At 39.8% G+C, this 19,166-nt stretch overlaps 1 protein-coding gene across 5 annotated transcripts in view; it reads right to left on the reverse strand.

Annotated features, from left to right (window-relative positions):
• Positions 1 to 19,166, reverse strand: part of RUNX1T1 (RUNX1 partner transcriptional co-repressor 1) — a 117,503-nt gene that overhangs the window by 22,511 nt on the left and 75,826 nt on the right. For all 5 annotated transcript variants that reach the window (XM_075494923.1, XM_075494918.1, XM_075494921.1 and 2 more), the window contains 4 exons: positions 16,832 to 17,013; positions 8,685 to 8,935; positions 7,318 to 7,403; positions 6,453 to 6,654 (listed from right to left, as the gene is read on the reverse strand). In XM_075494923.1, the coding sequence (XP_075351038.1) occupies positions 6,453 to 6,654; positions 7,318 to 7,403; positions 8,685 to 8,935; positions 16,832 to 17,013 (721 nt within the window). The remainder of the gene's footprint in view (positions 1 to 6,452; positions 6,655 to 7,317; positions 7,404 to 8,684; positions 8,936 to 16,831; positions 17,014 to 19,166) is intronic.

The raw sequence follows: 19,166 nt of genomic DNA on the forward strand, positions 1-19,166 counted from the left end.
AAATATTATTAACATGACTATTGTTTAGTCAGTGGTGATGAGTCTATGAAAACAATCTTCTTTTGGGGGCTAAACTACAGGATGTGACCAGAGTATAAGTCTTATATTACTATTATTTTTAAGGTAAGGTGTGCTTCAGATTAAGAATCAAAGAACTTGCTCACTAAAACTAAAACAGAAGATCTTAACTTGGATGTCTAGCAAACTAAAACCAAAAGTAACACAATCAAGCGAGTCCCTAAAACACTAAATGTAAAACCAACTGCAAAAAGCCATAATGAGGAAGGATGCGCTATACTAACTGACTGATTGCGGCACCTAGAAGTCAAAGTAAATTCTGCCTGGAAAGAAATGGAATGAAATCAGACAAAATTAGGAATAACCTAATGTGTGAAGTGTGAATAACCTAATGTTATTTAATAAAATTAGGAAATATTATGTTATTAAAATGTTATTTTATAAAATTAGGAATAACCTAATGTGTGAAGTGACAAGGCAGCTCATACAGAAAAGGATAACGGAAAAAGTTTTTCATGTCAGACATAATACAGATTTGTTAATGGTGAAAATGCAAGAGTGTTATTATGCAGAACAAAGGGATGTACACTACTGAATTTACTTGAAATACACAGAGAGGCATGGTTTGAGAGCACTTGTTGATAATCAGTCTGGTTCCTACTGAACCATATGGAAAAGCCCAACAAGGAAAATAAAAAGCACATATACATGAGAGTAATCAATACTTGCCTGTGAAAAGTCTGTATGAAGTAGAAATAAAATCAATTTTGAAATTGAAAATGTTTTTAGAGTTTTCTATTTTAATGTGAAATACACTTTTCAGCAATAGCATTGCTGGACTGGCACATAAGAATACACATGAAGAAAAGACAAAAAAGTTGGTCTCAGTTTCAGACCTCACATTCCACTGAATAGCACAGAACAACATAATACACTGCTTTCTAAAATATATAGAAAAAGTACTATTTTTAGTCTATCGTGGATATTTTATTTAATAAGAAAGAAAATATTAAAAAAAAATCCTATAGTCACAATACGGTGCCATGTTCCATATGGGCTCTGACTATTTATTGCAAGAACGCATTCAACCATAAGAATCATTGACAGTTAATTGATCAAACAGATTTCTGGTGTTCAGCAAGTAGAAATATCCTGTAGACCACTTATTTTTCATGGTTTTAAGATAAGGAGAATGGGTGCTGAAAGTACTGAGAGAGATGTGAAGTTTTAAGAGCAGAAATAAATTTGGGTCTGGGAAGCAAAACTGAGACGAAAAGTTAGGACCAAATAAAGGAGGTGAACTCTCATATGATAATAAGGACCAAACCCAAGAAAACAGAATAGAAAGACTTAAAAGGAAAAGATGTGCTCAAATACACCGAATTCATATTTGGAAAGAAAGAACAGAAGATGGGTTGAAAATATAAAAGAATGGAGGTTTTTACCACTACACAATGACATCAAAGCCTATAATAACAAAATAAGAGGAAATAGAGATGAACAGCTGATCTTTTGGGGACCTTTTAGTGTTTATTGTATTTATGAAAACACTGGCAGCAACAACAATACCCTGTATGCCACAGTGAACATTAGGGCTCAAGCATAATAAAAGCTGCATATAACCAGCCCTGAACTATATGAAATATATATGCTTTTATATGTATTTGTATGCTTTTCATATTTCATATGCAAGTTTTGCTTCATTCTACCGTATAATAAATGTAACACCATTGGTGGGATGCAGGCAACAAACTTCTCAGGGGAATAAATATTCAATGCCTTGTTTGTAAGAGTCAGGCTCAAAAGTGAGCCCCTCCAATGCATGGAATATATAGATACAAATCTGAAGCAGTGTAATACTGAATGAGACTACCCTGCTAATCTTGTTGGGGGGCATGAGTTTCAAGTATTTTTATGTACATCTTTGCCCTTCTTTGCCCTCTAATACATTTTTGTTGCTATTACAACATTCCTTGAACACATGTGAAATTGCCTTAAAAATACAGTTGTGTTCTCATTTAAACAGAATAAGAAAAGGAAAACCACACAGGTACTGTATTACTGAATCATCCTCAACCAAGAACAAACTTCCAATAACTAACAGCAATAGTTTTTTCTCTCTTTTATGCCACCTATGAGTTATTTTGCAAAGCACAACAGTAACAAGGGTGGTATAAGGGATGGATAAAAGTGACCCTAGTCCCAAGGAGGTCGGAAATGAATACTGAGAATACAAACCCACAATGTTTCTGCAGCTGTAGCCCTATCTAACAGCATGCAATTCAGTGTGCCACAATCCAGCCCAAACCTCCCGTGCAGCGAGTGGATTAAGAGCAATACTTAATATCATCAGTGACCAGGATTACAGAGGTTTTACATTCTAGAATTACAAGTTATAAATGTTACTGTGGTATTCACAGCATTCCTGTTAGCTCACGTTGAGAATATCATGCATATCACAGCGATGCTGATTATCTGCAAATGGCAAAGGAAAGATTTTATAATCGCAGCATGAACAGACATGTATCGGCAGGAATGCCCTGGCTAACACTGAAAGTACGAGGGTGAACAACCTTTGATAAACTATAAACTAGCTCTGAAAGGGTTAACATTTAAAAATGTATTAAGAAATGGCTAACCTATGTGTTTTTGACAAATTCATACACTTCTGAGAATCCTGGCTTCCTGGGGCAAATCCTGCCGGTACTGGCACTCTTCAGTTGGAGATTTCAAACTCTGTTTTGTAAGATTTCCATTCAGATAAATTCAACAGACACAAAATATCAACATCACCGCAGACCTTCTGATGTGTGCCTACACCACTTATCTAGAGCCACAGCTGCACTCAACAAGGTCATAGATCTTGTTTATAACCCACGATGCTGAAGAACCCTCATCTTTAATTTATCCGACTGTGTGTATTTCAGTATACATTGTCTGATATGTGTAATTATTCACTATTAGGATGAAAGTTGCAGTCCTGCTGCAGTATGTAGTACTGAAATTCTTCAGCAGAAATGGAGGAATCGGATGATGTATTATTCACTTCATAGACCATCACAGTTCATCAAGTGAATATATCTAAATTCCGAGTCATTTTTAGACTTTCATAAACATGTATTATTCAGACTGAAAAGAATGGACCCATCTTACCTTCAACACACTCTCAGAGAATAATGAGAGCTTGTAACCTGTTGCAGCTGGCTAATCCGTTTATTTGATTACACTGCATTAAAACGAATTATCAAATATTTCATTTGATTTCTTAATTAAAAATATCAACAGAAAAATATTGATCAGATACTGTGAACTGTCAAGCTCAACATGATTTAAAGGGATGTCAAATTAAAAGAAGCACAAAAATCTTTGGCAGAAAAAAAGGTCTGCTGGTTCAAAATGACAACCAGAATTTTCTTCAATTTCTTTTGGGCTCAACCTATCTATGCTAAATTTCAGCTCAGAGCAGTTCAGCGAGAGCTATCTATGAAGACCATGGCATAATGTTTATAGTGAGAACTTATCACTTCAGTGATGATATTTTAATCATAAAGAAAAAGAAACAAAGGCACAGGCAATGCAGCCATATGGCCCCCTTTTTTTTCCTCTTGCTAGTGGAGATGACAAGACGGATTTAAAGGGTGGATTACCTCGTTAAAAAAAAAAAAAAAAGTACAAAGAGGAATCACTGACATTTAGAATCCCTGCAGCAAAGAACAATATTTCCATGTTGTGGCACTTTAATTAAAATATTGGAAGAATTTTTCAACCCCTTCCTCCTCACTTCAAAACTAAAATAAAAAGCCCTAAACAGAACGGCGCCTCAAGGCTCACAGACACTGCTTCAATTTTATTGTACCTCTGAATGTCAGGAGTTTTCATTTTGTTAACTAGATTACTACCAGATTTGAGGAAATATAAGGATTACCTTTCCATAGACTCCGAAGTAAGTATTTTCTGCCTTACATGTCAGACATAAAAGCACTTGTTATCAATATTTATGATTGACATGGATGCTACATCACTGAAGCGATCCAAGTTTCATGTCCATGAGTCTCGGAAGTAGTTTTTAAAGCCAAATAACCAAAATGGACATGTTAAAATTGAAATGGACTCCCTCCAACCAGTTCAGTTGTAACCATAGTACTGCAGAGGTGACTGGTGTGTCCAGTGCCGAAGGCTGTGCTGTATAATGTCTTTTTAAGCAGACAGACTTCGCTGTTTCCAAGAATTCGTCTTGACAAATACACAAACAAAATGATAATATAGGGATCTGAGTGTTTGATCTTCATTTTATCTTTTGTTGCTGTCGTGGTTATGACTATTTTTCTTGGATTGTACTATTATCTATAAAGTTTTCATGAATGTTTTGAGTTCCACTTTCTTTGGGGAAATTATAAAAACTCAGTTTCCTTTCATTTTTTTTACCTCCTAACTGTACTTACAAGCACCATGGCCTGGCTCTTTTTGCATCATAGCTTTACCAGAGAAGGGTGCCACTGCTTTTCATCTAGGGGTTTCCTCACAAGTGTTCTTCCTGAAGCTGCGGATGTGATCGACATTTCAGATGCTGTATTTATGAGTCTCTCTTTACATTACATTTAACACTATGCGTACAAGCCATTACCTGAATCCTTCTTTCTGAGAAGGGCTCCTCTAGGGACTAGACTTATTAGTGAAGTTGGGAACAGCATTTCCATAACCCTTCCTTTTACTGACTGAATCTAATTCATAAAGCTATTGGCTCAGATCATTTGACACACACAAAAAAATGGTTTGTTTGTTATCAAGAGGCACTAAATATTACAGTAAGAACTCTAGAGATTTAGCAAGAGGAAGATGGAGAGGGCATTAGACTTTTTTTTTCTGTTTTTCTATTTGCAATTAAATAAGTTTTAGATTTAATAAGTTATTCTTAAGGGCAAAAGGAAAACACAGCTTTAAATAACATATAGTTGCAAAATAATACACACATGCAATTCTACTAATGATCACAGTTTATGACGATTTTGAGTAGAAGGCATTCGATATGGACAATTTATTTTTTTAAAGATAACTATTAGACAAACAATCATAGTTTGCTGTTCTCTTCATAAGAACAGAGAACAATAAAAAAGCATCACCAAGATGTGTTTCTTTACCACACCTGCCATAAAAGTGAGGGGATGGGGCAGAAGCAGGCCAACATATTAATAAATTACAGAAAGCCCACAAAATAAAAGCTTGTTTTTATACAGCAGAGTCAACCGGGAGTAGTTGTGTGAGGTATTGTGCGAGCGTGACTGCGAAGGTCTGCAGGGGGTGAAAGTCTGTCTAACTGCTTGGTCTGCTCCTTGTAAGGGGGCTTTGCAGCTTGAGCCGAGCTCCGAGCAGCTCCCTGTAACACCGCGAGCAGTGCCCGAGCTAGCTCGGACACACCTGCGTGCGCTGCAGCGGTGGACACAGACCTAGGAGGATCATGTGTGCGTGGCTGCGGGCATCCCAGATGTTGTTTCTTTCTTATACGGAAACCAAGTATGGCTAAGAAGTGCCCATACCTCCCTTCATTTCCTTAGAAAGACAACTTCCAAGTTAAGGCATTTGATTCGTGTCCAAAGAAGAGCAACGAAGCTGGTGAAGGGTTCAGAGCACAAGTCTTGTGAGGAGCGGCTGAGGGAATGGGGTTGTTTAGCCTGGAGAAAAGGAGGCTGAGGGGAGACCTTATTGCTCTCTACAACTGCCTGAAAGGAGGTTGTAGCAAGGTGGGTGTTGGTCTCTTCTCCCAAGTAACAAGTGATAGGACGAGAGGAAATGGCCTCAAGTTGCACCAGGGGAGGTTTAGACTGGAAATTAGGAAATTTTACTTCACTGAAAGGGTTATCAAGCATTGGAACAGGTTGCCCAGGGAAGTGGTGGAGTCACCATCCCTGGAGGTATTTAAAAGACGTTTGGATGAGGTGCTTAGGGACATGGTGTAGTGGTGGACTTGGTAGTGTTAGGTTTACAGTTGGACTTGATGATCTTAAAGGTCTTTTCCAACCTATACAATTCTGTGATTCGAGAAGGTGGAAGCCCTTGGTTTCATAGAGGTAACAATCCAGAAGCACCTACAGATCTCCTTAATCAAGCAGACAAGGGAGGGAGACAGAAGGGACGGAGAGTCAGTGCACATCTCACTGCTCTGCCATCCCCACATGACAGCCTGTCCTCCCGCCCCACCACTCTCAGATATTGCTGAGTGGAAAGCAAATTACCAAGCATCATCCAAAGACCCAAGCCATTCCACATGTAAACATGACTATTAGGGCATAAGAGTCATAGTTAATTCAGTAGTCAGCAGAGAACAATATTTCATCACTCCAACGGAAGAAGAATCAGAAGAACAAATACAATCTTCATCTAGCACTTAGCTGAGCTGCAAGAGGACCGGTAAACAATTTTTAATGAGGATACTGTACCTAATGTAACTGGATCTGGATTCACTGGACTCTGCTGTCTGGAATGACTGCTGCTGCTGTTACCGCTTTTTTTTAAATCTTCCGCATCACTGTACCGCCGTATCCAGTAATTAAGCTCCTCACGGTCTGCTTCTTGACATCGCCGTAGTACAGTGAGAGATCGCCTTGTTTTTTCCACCATGTCCATTATACAGTTTAACAGCTATTCATAGTGGTAGATGGAGCAGAAAAAGAAAAAAGAACATTTTATTCATAAACTGACATTAAAGTGCTGAGTGTCTGCATTTTAAGAATGAAGGAGTCTCTCCCTGTTATTTCAAATACAGGTTTTCTTAAGAATGACAATCCCTTCCTGTTTAACTGGTGATCCTAAACTGTACAGATATGGATTTCTGGGAAAAAGGGAGAAGAAGAGGAGGAAAAGACTGAACGGACTGTAGTCCCACCACTACTATCACATGGCACCATGGAGGCCAGGAGATCTGGTCCAGAATTGATGCCTACAAATGTTATGAGCGCTAACAAATTCAAAGAACAAATCCAATTAACTAGTACTAAGGGCGAGGGTCATGTGTCCCAGATGCAGAGTTTGCAGACGAGTCTACTCCCCTTTTGGCAGCCTGTAATACTGGCTGCCAGTATTACTGCAACAGGCATAGGCATATACTGCAATAGGATACTGCAACAGGCACTTAACAGCAAGGTCTGATGCTGCCTAATGGGGAACATCAAGCCCCTAAATTTAATCACCAATTTTCAAAACTTGTCTAGGGATTCCAATTTGTTTTAAAAGAAAAACTTTAAATTCCTATCTTAGAAGGGCTCCTTTCAGACAATTACACATAAGAGTACATTTAGCCCTTACATGGTCAAGGTGTTTCCACTCTTCTGCCCATTCTCTGTCTGTTAGCCTGTGATCAATCATTTCTTCTTGACGTGTGCCATGCAACCCTGCCAAAAAGGAGCAAATCATGTTTACAATGTTGGGGGTCCTCTAGGGGGAAAAAAAAAAGAAAAAAGAGCCTATCAGACAAATATATCATACATTACCTAGTCTAGTCTAGTATTAGGAATGCCACCACAAAAATAAACGGATGCTTAATAACTTTACTCTTAAGTTCTCTTTAGCACTTTTCCCCACACAAGATGCTACTATTTTACTCAATTTAATGTCTTCAGTTCTGCAAGTTCTGTAGGTTACAAGATGACCTCTCAAAAATGGACGTAACCCTTTCTGACTATATACACTTTATATATATATATATATATAATACAATATATAATTTTTCATTTGCACTACTTGAAGAAGTCAGCAAGACAATTATTTGGTAACTCAGTGTATCAAATACTATCTGTACTTCAGAGAGTTGAAAAAATATTAGTATAAACTCAATGCTATTTCACTAAATGCAGTAATTACTACCATGTCAACAGAGCATCATTAAGGGTTCATCCCTTCACAGATGTTTAAACAACATGTGGTTAAAATGTAGCACATACATCACAGCAGCTGACAACATGATACAACCAAGCCAGTATTTATTATCAACGCTCAAGAGGAACCGACACTTGCTCTTTGTTTAGCCTCCTCTATACAGACGCTGAATATTTGTAAATGTTCCTCTTTTATTGAAGATTTGCTTAAAATAAGGAAGAATAGTAAGTGCAGATGTGAAGCAAGCCAGGCAAATCCAAGAGCATCAGACATCCCGTTAAACCAAAACGTGCTGCCGGGGCAGCCCTGCGCGGGCTGTGCTTAGTGCTTCTGCCGCTCGCGTCCTCTGCAGACATCCCCACGCTGCAGCGCACTCGTGAGATGTCAAAACACTTCTCCAAAGGCTTTCCTCTAGTCTAAGCTGAAATCAAGCTCTATCGATGTTGTTATCGTCACAAATGTGGCATTGCAACAGAAATAAAAGGCTCTACCTATCCTCGCCTGCCAGACACCTGAGTGTCCGTGTCAACTACGCAGCTACGAAAGCACGGGTTCCTCCTCCTTCTGACTCTCTTGCTTTAGAGCGTAGCAAAGACACAATTCAATGCACTTTTACAAATATAAATCTGAAATAAGGCCATTAGAAGCAGCTAGATGGACAAACACCTAAAAAGGCTACATCTGAAAGGTAGGTATATTTAATCAGCAAAAAACCCCCTGTTCAAAATACAGAATATAATTACAAGGAAAAGAGAAACCTAAAAAAAAAACCAATGCAGAAAATCAACATGCCTTACCCATAGGTCTGTTTCTGTCCCTGAGGTCCCTGTGGTTGGGGTGTCTGTATGAGTCCCTGTAGTGATGGGCAATGGCCATATCATCCAAACGATAATGCTGAGGTGGAGGTGGGGTGGGATGAGGCAGACCATTGGGCTGATAAGATAAGCCATTATTTGGACTGTACCGCTGGCCTGGGCTAATAGTGCAGGGCCGCTTGCTTGGATGCTCTGAGTGCAAAGGCTCTCTGTCAAAGCCATTTTCTTTGGTTCTGAAAAACAAAGCAAAGGAACTTTCATTCACTTAGTGAGCAGAGCTTCTCAGGAACACGCACCCCCACCTACACACGCAGCTTCAGGAACTGAAGCTTGTTCTTTCACTTTGCTCCAAGGGTGTGGTGTTGCCAAACACTCCATAACACCGCTTATTCAAAATATACACAGGACACATTCACCTCGTCTAACTATCCCTGTTACTTGAGAAATACTAGCAGGGTGAGCCTTCCGATGGAGCAGCTTAAAGAGTTGGGCTGGAGAGCGAGCAGCCTTCGCTGAAATCACCAGCTGATGGGTTGGATACACACGTAATTGCAGAGCTGAAACAACCAACTGATACATGAAGCTAGAGGCCGAGAAATTCCTGCTGTCAGTAGTGCTACAGCATACAGTGATTAGGGGAAATCTGCAGTTCAAGAGGATAGCATACAGTCTTAAGGTAGTGCGTGTCAGTGTGCCGAAGCTCAGCTATACGTAATGCCAGGATGAGCGCCCATCAAGATCAGCGTCACACTGAGCCTTTGGGCAAGAATGACTCCAGATGATGAGAAATGCTTCCTTCAGAGATTTGTGTACCATCTGAGCTATTTCAGTCAAAGGTGCTGTGCCTGGCATTAATTTTGCAGGAAGACGTGGTTAGACTCAAGTCCTCAATAACGTTCAAGATTTCCCACGCCATTACTCTTAGATAGGGGTTTTATGCTCAGGCAACTTTGAAGAGTTATGAGGGAGAAGGGCAGTTTTTTACATTACAGATACTCGTTAATTCAACTCATAATCAGCTATTCCCAAAGAAGTCTCTATTTTGCACCTCTGCCTGAGAACCTGGAACTCATCTTCCAAGGCAGGCTAGAGTTACTTCAATGGGTTCACAGCTCCTTTTAGGGAAGCTTCGTTTCACTGAAGTATGGGGAGTTTTTACCGCTGGAATAAAAAAAAACTACAAAATACTAGCTTTGAACAGAAAGGTTATGAGATATAAATATCGCAAACTGTTGAGGTTGCATCCCTCCCTCCAAAAACTTTTATTAAACAGCTGATATATTGCAGCCTTTTTAAAGAGCACTTTCTCCTCCATGATTTACGGATGGCATAATATATCTTCCTAGTAATAACACAAATTTTTGTCACTTTGACAGGAAGGTAAATTTCATTTAATTTTCTTGTTTGCCAGCTGTTAAAACCAACTGCCCTTCAACAAACCCTCCCCCATAAACCAACCAACCTCGAGGGACCATCTGTGGAGAAACACTCAATGTATTAATTGTTGCCCCTCAATAGGTTCTCCTTTAATGTCAATGAGAGGAAGGATGAAACCAAATCTTTGCCAATATGCACTGGGAGAGGGGATCAAAGTAAGATCTTGCAATTACCAGCAGGAAATTAAAAGATGGGTTGCACTGTTTTGAGAAGGAGTGAAGGTATTTTCCAGGGACCTCACCACAATCACTAATGCCAGAGAAGCTGCAGGTATATATATTTTATTATACCTTAACTTGGCAAAGAGGGGAGAATCTTTCACCAATATATCAGGACAGCTGTTCCAATTTTGGGCAGAGATATGAGAGACATACTTTGTTAAAGCGGAGTATGTACCTCATTCCAAAGCAAACGCGGAATGGCTGTGAAAACTCCTCATCAGGAAAACCTGAGGACCATCATATATTTTTAATGACTTTTGGCATGATAGAACTCCTTGAAATAAGTCCCAATGGGTAGTCATGTTTTTGACAGCTCTCCAAGACAAATTTTGTATTTAGTTGCTGGTGTGTGGGTTTTTTTGCACATATCTACTCAAACTCAATGTCCAGGTCTTTCAATTGTAAAAATACTATGCAAGCAAAAAATGGGCTTCCCTGTATGTACAAGCCAAGCTATTCATTTGCCAAAGTTCTTTAGTGTTACAGTTAGAATGATCTCTAACTAAGATGGGGAAAAAAATCAGAAACTGTAAATAATTAAATAACTTCACTGACTTTTTTTGATTACTCGGTGTAGGAAAAGCACACCAGAAAACTGTGACAAGTAGGAATCCAGGCTTCCTTTTCTGCACTATAATTAGATGTTAAAATCATATATTTTCATACAAATGTACATAATTGCACCTTACTGTACAGGTACTTCTGTGGGTTTTTTTAGGAATGCTTTGTACTTAATTACCTTAACTGGAATGCACTGCATTAGCTTGGACAACACACCAGCATATCCATTTTCTTCTAGAACCCTGAGTTTAACTAACATAGAAATTAACAATACCATTGAAAACACATTTACTGAAATTAAATTCCTATTTTTGCTATTATGCTGGGTAATGGCTACCAGGTCTTTTCTGGGTGTTAAAACCTTAATTCTACAATTTGTTGTTGTATTTTCTGCACTGACCAAATAAACAGCTTAGCAGAATACCAGAATGAGACTGTACCTAACCTCATTTTGTGTTTCTGACCATATAAAGTATATAAAAAGGTAACAACTTCCAAAGTCTCATCAGAACAGGAATCACTGGCAAATTTACTATATCTGAGTATACTGAATACAGTGATAAAATACAAAGTACTGAAGAGTGCCATAATTCAGATGCCCTGAACTCAAGCTACTATTCTGCTTCTGATCTGGGCCCTACTCATTCTTCCAGGTCTCAACCCCTTGGGACAGCAGCATTTCCCCAGGTGCCAGAGGAAGCACTCCTGTTTCACAGTAATTGGTAGACCCATGTGAGTACTAGTTCCAAATCCAAAACCGCCACAATTTTCATCTGATCTCATCTGATTTTTATCTGATCCATCTGATTTTGCAAAGCAACAACGAGCTACAGAGAGGAAATAACACTGAATGTGTAGGAAGCCTAACTGACACATTTTCTTGTTTTTCTTTTTCTTGGTCCTGTTGGTCACATTTTCCATGATGTGCACATAAATCGACACTGTTGTTTGGAAAACTGGCAATATGATAAAGATGGGGTCCTTCAGCTATGAATATGCAAGGAGTCATTTTACTTGGAGCCATGATTTACTCAGATTAAACATAGCAGAACAGATACTAGTCATTAGTTTGTACCCATTTAACAGACTTTATGTTGTTTGTAAGTTATTTCAGTTTTAAATTATTGCAATTTATGGATAACTTCCTGGGTAGGAAATCTCACCATGCAAAACTGCCTTGGCTGAAAAATTAAGTTTCACCTGATCAAGAGTATTACACCAATTTCGCTGAACACTGAAGTCAGCTTGCAAGAAGGAGGCAAAGCTGTTCATCTGCTATTTGTGCAATATGCCTTGATTAAAATTGGACTTCCACCAATAAAGTCTTGATGACCAAACAAGTGATAACACTTTGCTGGAATAAAATATTTATTTTGTTTATAATACTGGGTTACAGAAGAGGTTAATATTGCCTTGCTAACAGTTCATATTAAGAAAATTCTTTTAAAATTCCTCATAATTACACACAGCTTACAAGGAACATAGCTATAAGACCTGTGAGTACCCTTCACCTTACTGAGATGTGGAGGAGCTTCTTCAAATAAGATTTACCTATCACAATTATCAAAGTTGGTCTCTGTGCCCAGGTACCTTCAACATTAATTCCTTGTCAGGGGTGCCAAGCACAGCAGCACTTTCTAAAGTCACAAAACAATCACGGCCACTTTTGTTTTCTTCTCACTCAAAATTAGGGCTATTCTAACAGATTTTTTTGCTATCCTATATCTACTTTGTAGGCAGCTGTCATAAATGTAGAGTCACTATATGACATGCTCGTGTGCCATACAGCCCTTCCCAGCAAGCTCAAAGGATGACTAATTAGCAAAAAGTCTTTTGTGGTTAATGTATTTAAAATCATGTTATTTATAATTAAGCATTCATTCACCAAAATAAAAACTCACATTGGTCCAAGTTCCTTTGCTTTACTACAGTAGAATGTAAACTCCAAAAGTTGTAAACAAAATATAGTGAACACTTTGTTCATGACATGTCATGAACAAATTACCAAAATGTGTTGTCTCCTCAGGTGTCAGTTTTTCTCTCTTGCAGTGACTGATGGTTCCCAGTGTTATTACAGAAACAGATTGATCTTTTTAATGAGCTAGTTTAATAGACTCCAAAATCTCACCGTGGCTGCTCATCCGTATCAGACCATATGCACCAAGAAAACATTCAGTAAAACACAAAGCTCTGCTGTCAGATTGCTCTATAAAACCTCACATACAGTAGACTTGGATATGCAGATAAATAACCAGAACTGGAAAATGCATATGCAAAAAAGGTTCTGAAATTATAAGCAGAAAAAAATTACTGTATGTGGATTTTCTTTAACAACAAATCACGAGGTGGGTGTGGTTATGCGCAACACACACATTCCACTTCCTTTGCCTAATCCCTTACTGTATTTTACCTCTATTGGAATCAACGGTATGCAGTTATCCATGCCCAAAAGAAAAATGTAAATATGGAAGAATGCGTGGATATATATTTCTAATATATATGTGTATGTATCATATACACACACATGCATCTATATATTATATATATATTACATACACATTATGTATATATGTGTGTGTGTGTGTGTGTGTATATATATATATACACACACATAAAAAATATCCCTTGGGAAGTGAAAAAGATACCACAATTTACTTTATTGAGAGACATATCTCCAAACAAAATTATTCCAACGGCATTTAGTTCCCCTGGAAAGATGTTGCCTTTTAGTCATTTTTTTCCATATTCTAGCAACAGAGTCACAGCAAACCCTCCTTTTAAAGGACACCTTGTATCTTCCGCTGTATTTTTATTAGTATATTTGAAAACTACTTAGATATCTAAACAAAAGGTATATATATTTCCAGATGTTTCCTCCTGCTCCTCTGTAAACAATTAAAATAATTAATAGTGTAATGAGTATAAAGCCAGACAAGTATTTGGTTTCAGTACTCACTCAGTCTAGGCATGCTCTGACTCTGAGGACAGTTTTTTTGTGGTTGATTTACTTACATTACCCAAATTAAAAGGTATGCAAACTCCCATTCAGTAAATTTAAGAATCTTTCCAACAGGATCTTGCTCGTTTTACTACATCTGTAGTACGAATGTTCTTGAGTGCATGAGACAACTCCACTGAACTTGGTTCAGCCAAAACTACCGTATGAGTTTATTTTTTTCTGTATAGCTTTAATCATAGTCAATGGAGAAGTAGGTGTGACTAACCAGTGACAGGGTTGCTTGATACTGCAAAAACCAACTTATTTTTCAAGCTCACAGCACCATTCCAATGGGTGAGCTGGGCACTCTCTTTCCAGGTCTTTCATGACAGCAAAGAATCCCAGGGTCAAAGAAGAAAGGATGGGTTTTCCTGAAATGCCACTTCCCCAGAACTAAGGAGCCTTATTTCAAGCAGCGACCGACAGAAGCTGCCGGTCAATAGCTCTGGCACCTCGGAGTGGGCAGGCCAGTGGGACAGCCCGCGTTACAGCCCCTCCCTGGACCCTGGGAATTCAAACGCAGGGTCTTACCCACAACGCCGAAAGTTAAACTGTCTACCCCTCGCCCCAAAAGCTGCATTACTACCCGGAGAGGAACTGAAGACTCCCCGAGCTGGACGGAGCCTAAGCGAGACCTCAGTTGTGAAGGCAAAGGCACTTGCTCGCAAGCAGAGACTTCCGAGTTTCAAGAGCACCTATGTATTTTAACTAAAAAGGAACACTGAGAACAAAATCCATAAACCAGACTTAAATCTCTCTAGGTCTAGGCCTCAGTTTTAATTAAAACATGAAGGCTGAGTTTAAAATCCAATACTCTTTTGATCTGCCGGTCCCCTTATGGGCTACTCCTATGTCCTTTTTGCTGTAAGACTGATACGGGGTCTTTTCATTACCAAGTTCTTGTACTGGTCTTCACCTGCACGACCCATCCCCTCCCACGCAACCGGGACTGCAGGCACCATAGGTGAGACCATACTTCCTACAAAATAACCGAAATTCAACACTGTCAAACTGGGTCTCAAGGTGGGGGGGACAATTATTCCGGAATGCTAAGGAAGAAAACCAAAGGAAACATTTTATTGCCCATTCTTCCTTTGTGGCCTTACGGGAGAAGCGAGTAATACTGCTCTCTATTAACAGAAAAAAAAGTAAGCTAGGGCTGTCAGGAATGCACATCCTTCTTCTCCTCTGTATTCTCTGTCAAGCAAGACCTCACAGGCTTACGAGATAATTTAATGTGTGTCTATCTATTCGTAGGAAAAACACCGTCTGCTACTGACAGTGGACTACAGCATGCAGATATTTAAGTCATGCACAAGATGCACAGGATTTTAAGAGGCCTTTTTAATAGATGTTTTGGTACACCACTCTGCAAAGACTGAGGACACCCAGCAGAACTGCCCCAGGGAGCCAAATTTCAGCTTTAGAATGTTATCTCTTTGCACAGAGTAAGAGGCAACATGGAAAATGTCTGAAAATTAATCATCTTTCTTGGATGCAGTTAGGAGGTTTGTGTTAACACTGATGGCGGTTTCAGTTTCGTCTAGTTGTCAGGAAAAAATGGTGAAAAGAGGAAAAGGGCTTCTCTGCTGGTATCTTTATTTTCTTGCTGGTCCATAGGGATTTCCCTGAAACACAATCTAAAGCAAAATACTTTCAAAATTTTCATCTATCCGATGGCTACGTTACTTAAATTTTTACTGCTCACTTCTGACTCTGAGTAACTTAAAGTTTTACTATGCAGACATTTTCAAGATCTTGAGTCTACATCATTAATATCTCACTTTCATACTATGCTCAAATATTTCCCGTTGAATTTTTGCCTACCAGCCTCAGGAACTTTCAGACTTTGTTTTCTCCATAGGCTGTGTACTATCACAGCCTGTCCCTACACAAAAATGTCACCTGTACAAGCTTGCAAGCCTTCTTGACTTTGCAAATCTTCACCTTTTTCATTTAAAAGATAACTAGGACACTTGCAGTGCCTTGTGCATGCAGGTAGTGGCATTTAGCAGAACAGCATTATAAAAGTTTCCCATACTATAAATCCATGGCAAACAAAACTAAGAAAAATCCAATATTTGAGCCTCCCAAAGGTAACATTTATACACTAGCCGAATTTCTAACACTATCATGGGAAGACAGTTAAAAATAAATAACCACAAGAGCCCTTTTCTTGTAACACTAAACAAAGAACTTTATTCAAATAAGAAAAAGTGAAAATTGTTCCATATCCCTAAAGCTACTGTACTTCGCACATACGCACTCGCTTGCCCTGTTTCTGTATGGACTCTTTCTCAGCTCAACAAAAAAACAGATTTCAGCGGACATTTCTCCTTTCTGGAAGAAATACCCTTACGGACATTGGATATATGGATATGGAAACGTGGCACAGCAGAAGGAGTCAAAGCCCTGACTGCACTCTGGAGCTTGCCTTGTACTGCCCGATATGAGTGCCTAGCCACTTTCCCCTTATTTACTGTTTAATCCAACAGAATCTCAAATACAAGGGACTTGCATACGGAGCCGGAGCGATCCACTGCCCATCACTTTATGCCGCAGAGAAATACCATGCACTAAACGGTCAGTATGGCACTGGCCGGCCAGTATTATTTCTATGTAGATGTGACCACGGCGTGTCCTCAGGCTGCCTGAGTCAATGTATGCATATGTATTTTTAATATATGTGTGTGTGTGTGTTTGTATAAATATATACACACACAGCTACACACATACACAAAGGTAATTTGGCTGCTGCACAGCTGTAACGAGGGCAGGACCTGCACCCAGGGAACACCATCCCGGTCTCCCCCAGGCACCCACCCACACGCTCCCCCCCGGCCAGCGGAGCTCGGCACGCTCAACCCACGGGACGCTTCTGAGCGGGGTGTGAAAGGCACGGCGGTGCTCACCTGTCTGGAGTTCGCCTCTTCCCGTTTTCGTTCACATCGAGAAGCAGCTCTGAGGAGTCAACAGGTGAGGTGGTGCTGGCATCCAGAAGCAGCTGTTCATGCTGGGCGAGGTACTGGGCTGGGTTCTGCTTGGCTAGCCTTGCACAGTGCAGCAGCTCCCGCTGCAGCAGGGGCAGATTGGCCTGCAAGAGCATGGCACGCGTTAAGAGGGCGGCTTGCAGGCAGTTTCAACGGAGATGAAGCAGAAAAAAATCAGAAATCAAAGGAAAGCCCGCTCTGGGATGAACCTGTTGCAAGCATCCTCAGTTAGGTTTGTTGCGGTTAGCTGCCTGAAAGCAGGCGGATACCTTACGGGGTCGGGTCATGGCTGTGGTACGTATGCATGGAAGGACGGGAGTTTACTTACAAAAATGGAAAATAAAACCGCAAATGCTGTGAGAAAACTAGGTCTGAGCTCCACAGCTTTAAAAGGGGAAAAAGCACTGCCCTGGCTGACTTAATCTCTTTTCTTACTATCCAAAACCTGAGTTCCTATGGAGCAGCAGTTTTCAACAAGTGACAAAGCTTCTTCAATATTTGTTTCCCACTCAGACTCCAGTTAGTACTCAGAAATCATTCGAAACCATAGGATCCGCGGCTCTGTAGTTGCCTCTGTCACCATGCTTCAAGGGCCTTGGAGAGAACAGGATTGCCCTCAGCTTTCCCCTTACACTTGCAGTTACACATTAAGATCAAGATTACAACAAAATCTCATGTTCCAGAGCTTCAGTTAATCACCCAGAGGGCTATGACCCTCCTCCTAGCCAGATGTACCTCGAAGTATTTTTAACCTTCCTCTCAGGGCCCCACTGGGACTTGGGTCACGGGCTGGAGCGTAGCAGGGCTCAGACACAGATAATTGCAAATGCTCATTGATCCCTGGGTGGCACATTTTGCCCATCTACTGGGGTCATGCTTAGTCATACTTCTTGCCAGATTTGGGACCAAGGTGGAACTGTATGACCTTCAGATAGTTACACATCCTGGAACGTGTTAGGAGATAGTTACACATCCTGGGAAACTTATTCCTGTCTTTGCAGTATATGCATACATCGATACTACAACAGTCCAGTCATTTCTTACCTACTTGTTTGTGCCATAAGGTTACGTGCCCTGACCTCTCTTGTTCCATGCCTAGTGCACAATGATTCGTTGCCTGGGGATTTTCAAGTACTGGACTAAATTTCATGACCTTTAGTAACTAGAGATAAGACAAAGAACTCCAATGGTCCCCTTTGCTTTGAAATAACTGGGGGGGGGGGGGGGGGGTGTCCCGCCCCCCCCCCCCTTTTTTTTTTTTAAATATAAGTCCAAAAGGTTCTGAAACTAACGTGCAGGGAATGAAGCAAAAAAAAGCAGATGTTCTGGAAAGTTTTGAGCACAGGATCTTGGTAAATTACTTTGCTAGCGTTATAACAATGGCAAATGCTCCAGCACCTGTTGCGGTACCATAAGAGTACGTCCACTGTGCAACAAAAAAATGCCAGAACAGGGTTAGCACATATGAAGCTTTTCAACAATGAAAAAACCCCCAGCGATTGCTATTACTTATTCATCTTAGGATGGGAAGACAGCCGATTGTGGAACATGACGTCTTTTCAGACCTCCACAGAAAACAAATATTTTGTGAAAGTACCAAAAGAAATATCCTCTTTCGGTTATTATCTGTCACATTTTTGTCCAGGGCTACCACATAACAGAGACACATATTGAATGCTTTTGTGAGCAGGGTTTTTCACTTGGTTTAATTTGGTTGTTATTTTTTAAAAGCTCACACAGAATCAAAGTCAAGACATCCAACTACCTAAACTGCCTCACGTGGCAGAAGATGATTGGAGAAGTTTACATATATTTACAAATAAATATCTGGAGGAAATAATAGGATCAGACCTAGGATTTTAATAGCGGTGCATACTTGGAAGATGTATCATCACATCTCAGCACTCCTGTGAGGCAGAAATGTGAAGTCCCCACTTTGCAGTTGAGAAATCAAGGAAAAACAACACATTTGCCTTCCTTATCCACTATCACAAACAAAAGGGACCTATTTCATACATGGGCACTCCCGGCTCCTGGAGACAACCAAATGTTGAACTTGCTAGCAAAAACCTTGATTTATTTTACTTGTTTTCCTTCTTCTAAAGAAATGTTCATTCTTGCTCTTTAACCATAAACATGAAGATTTGCAGTTAAAGGTATCCTTTATTCTAAACGGATTCAACATGTTTTCTGTGCACAGAACAGACGTGTACAACTTTTAATATATATATTAAACATAGATCTACCCAGTTTCTTA

The sequence above is a fragment of the Mycteria americana genome, chromosome 2 (assembly GCF_035582795.1).
Source record: "Mycteria americana isolate JAX WOST 10 ecotype Jacksonville Zoo and Gardens chromosome 2, USCA_MyAme_1.0, whole genome shotgun sequence".
Taxonomy (NCBI): Eukaryota; Metazoa; Chordata; class Aves; order Ciconiiformes; family Ciconiidae; genus Mycteria; species Mycteria americana.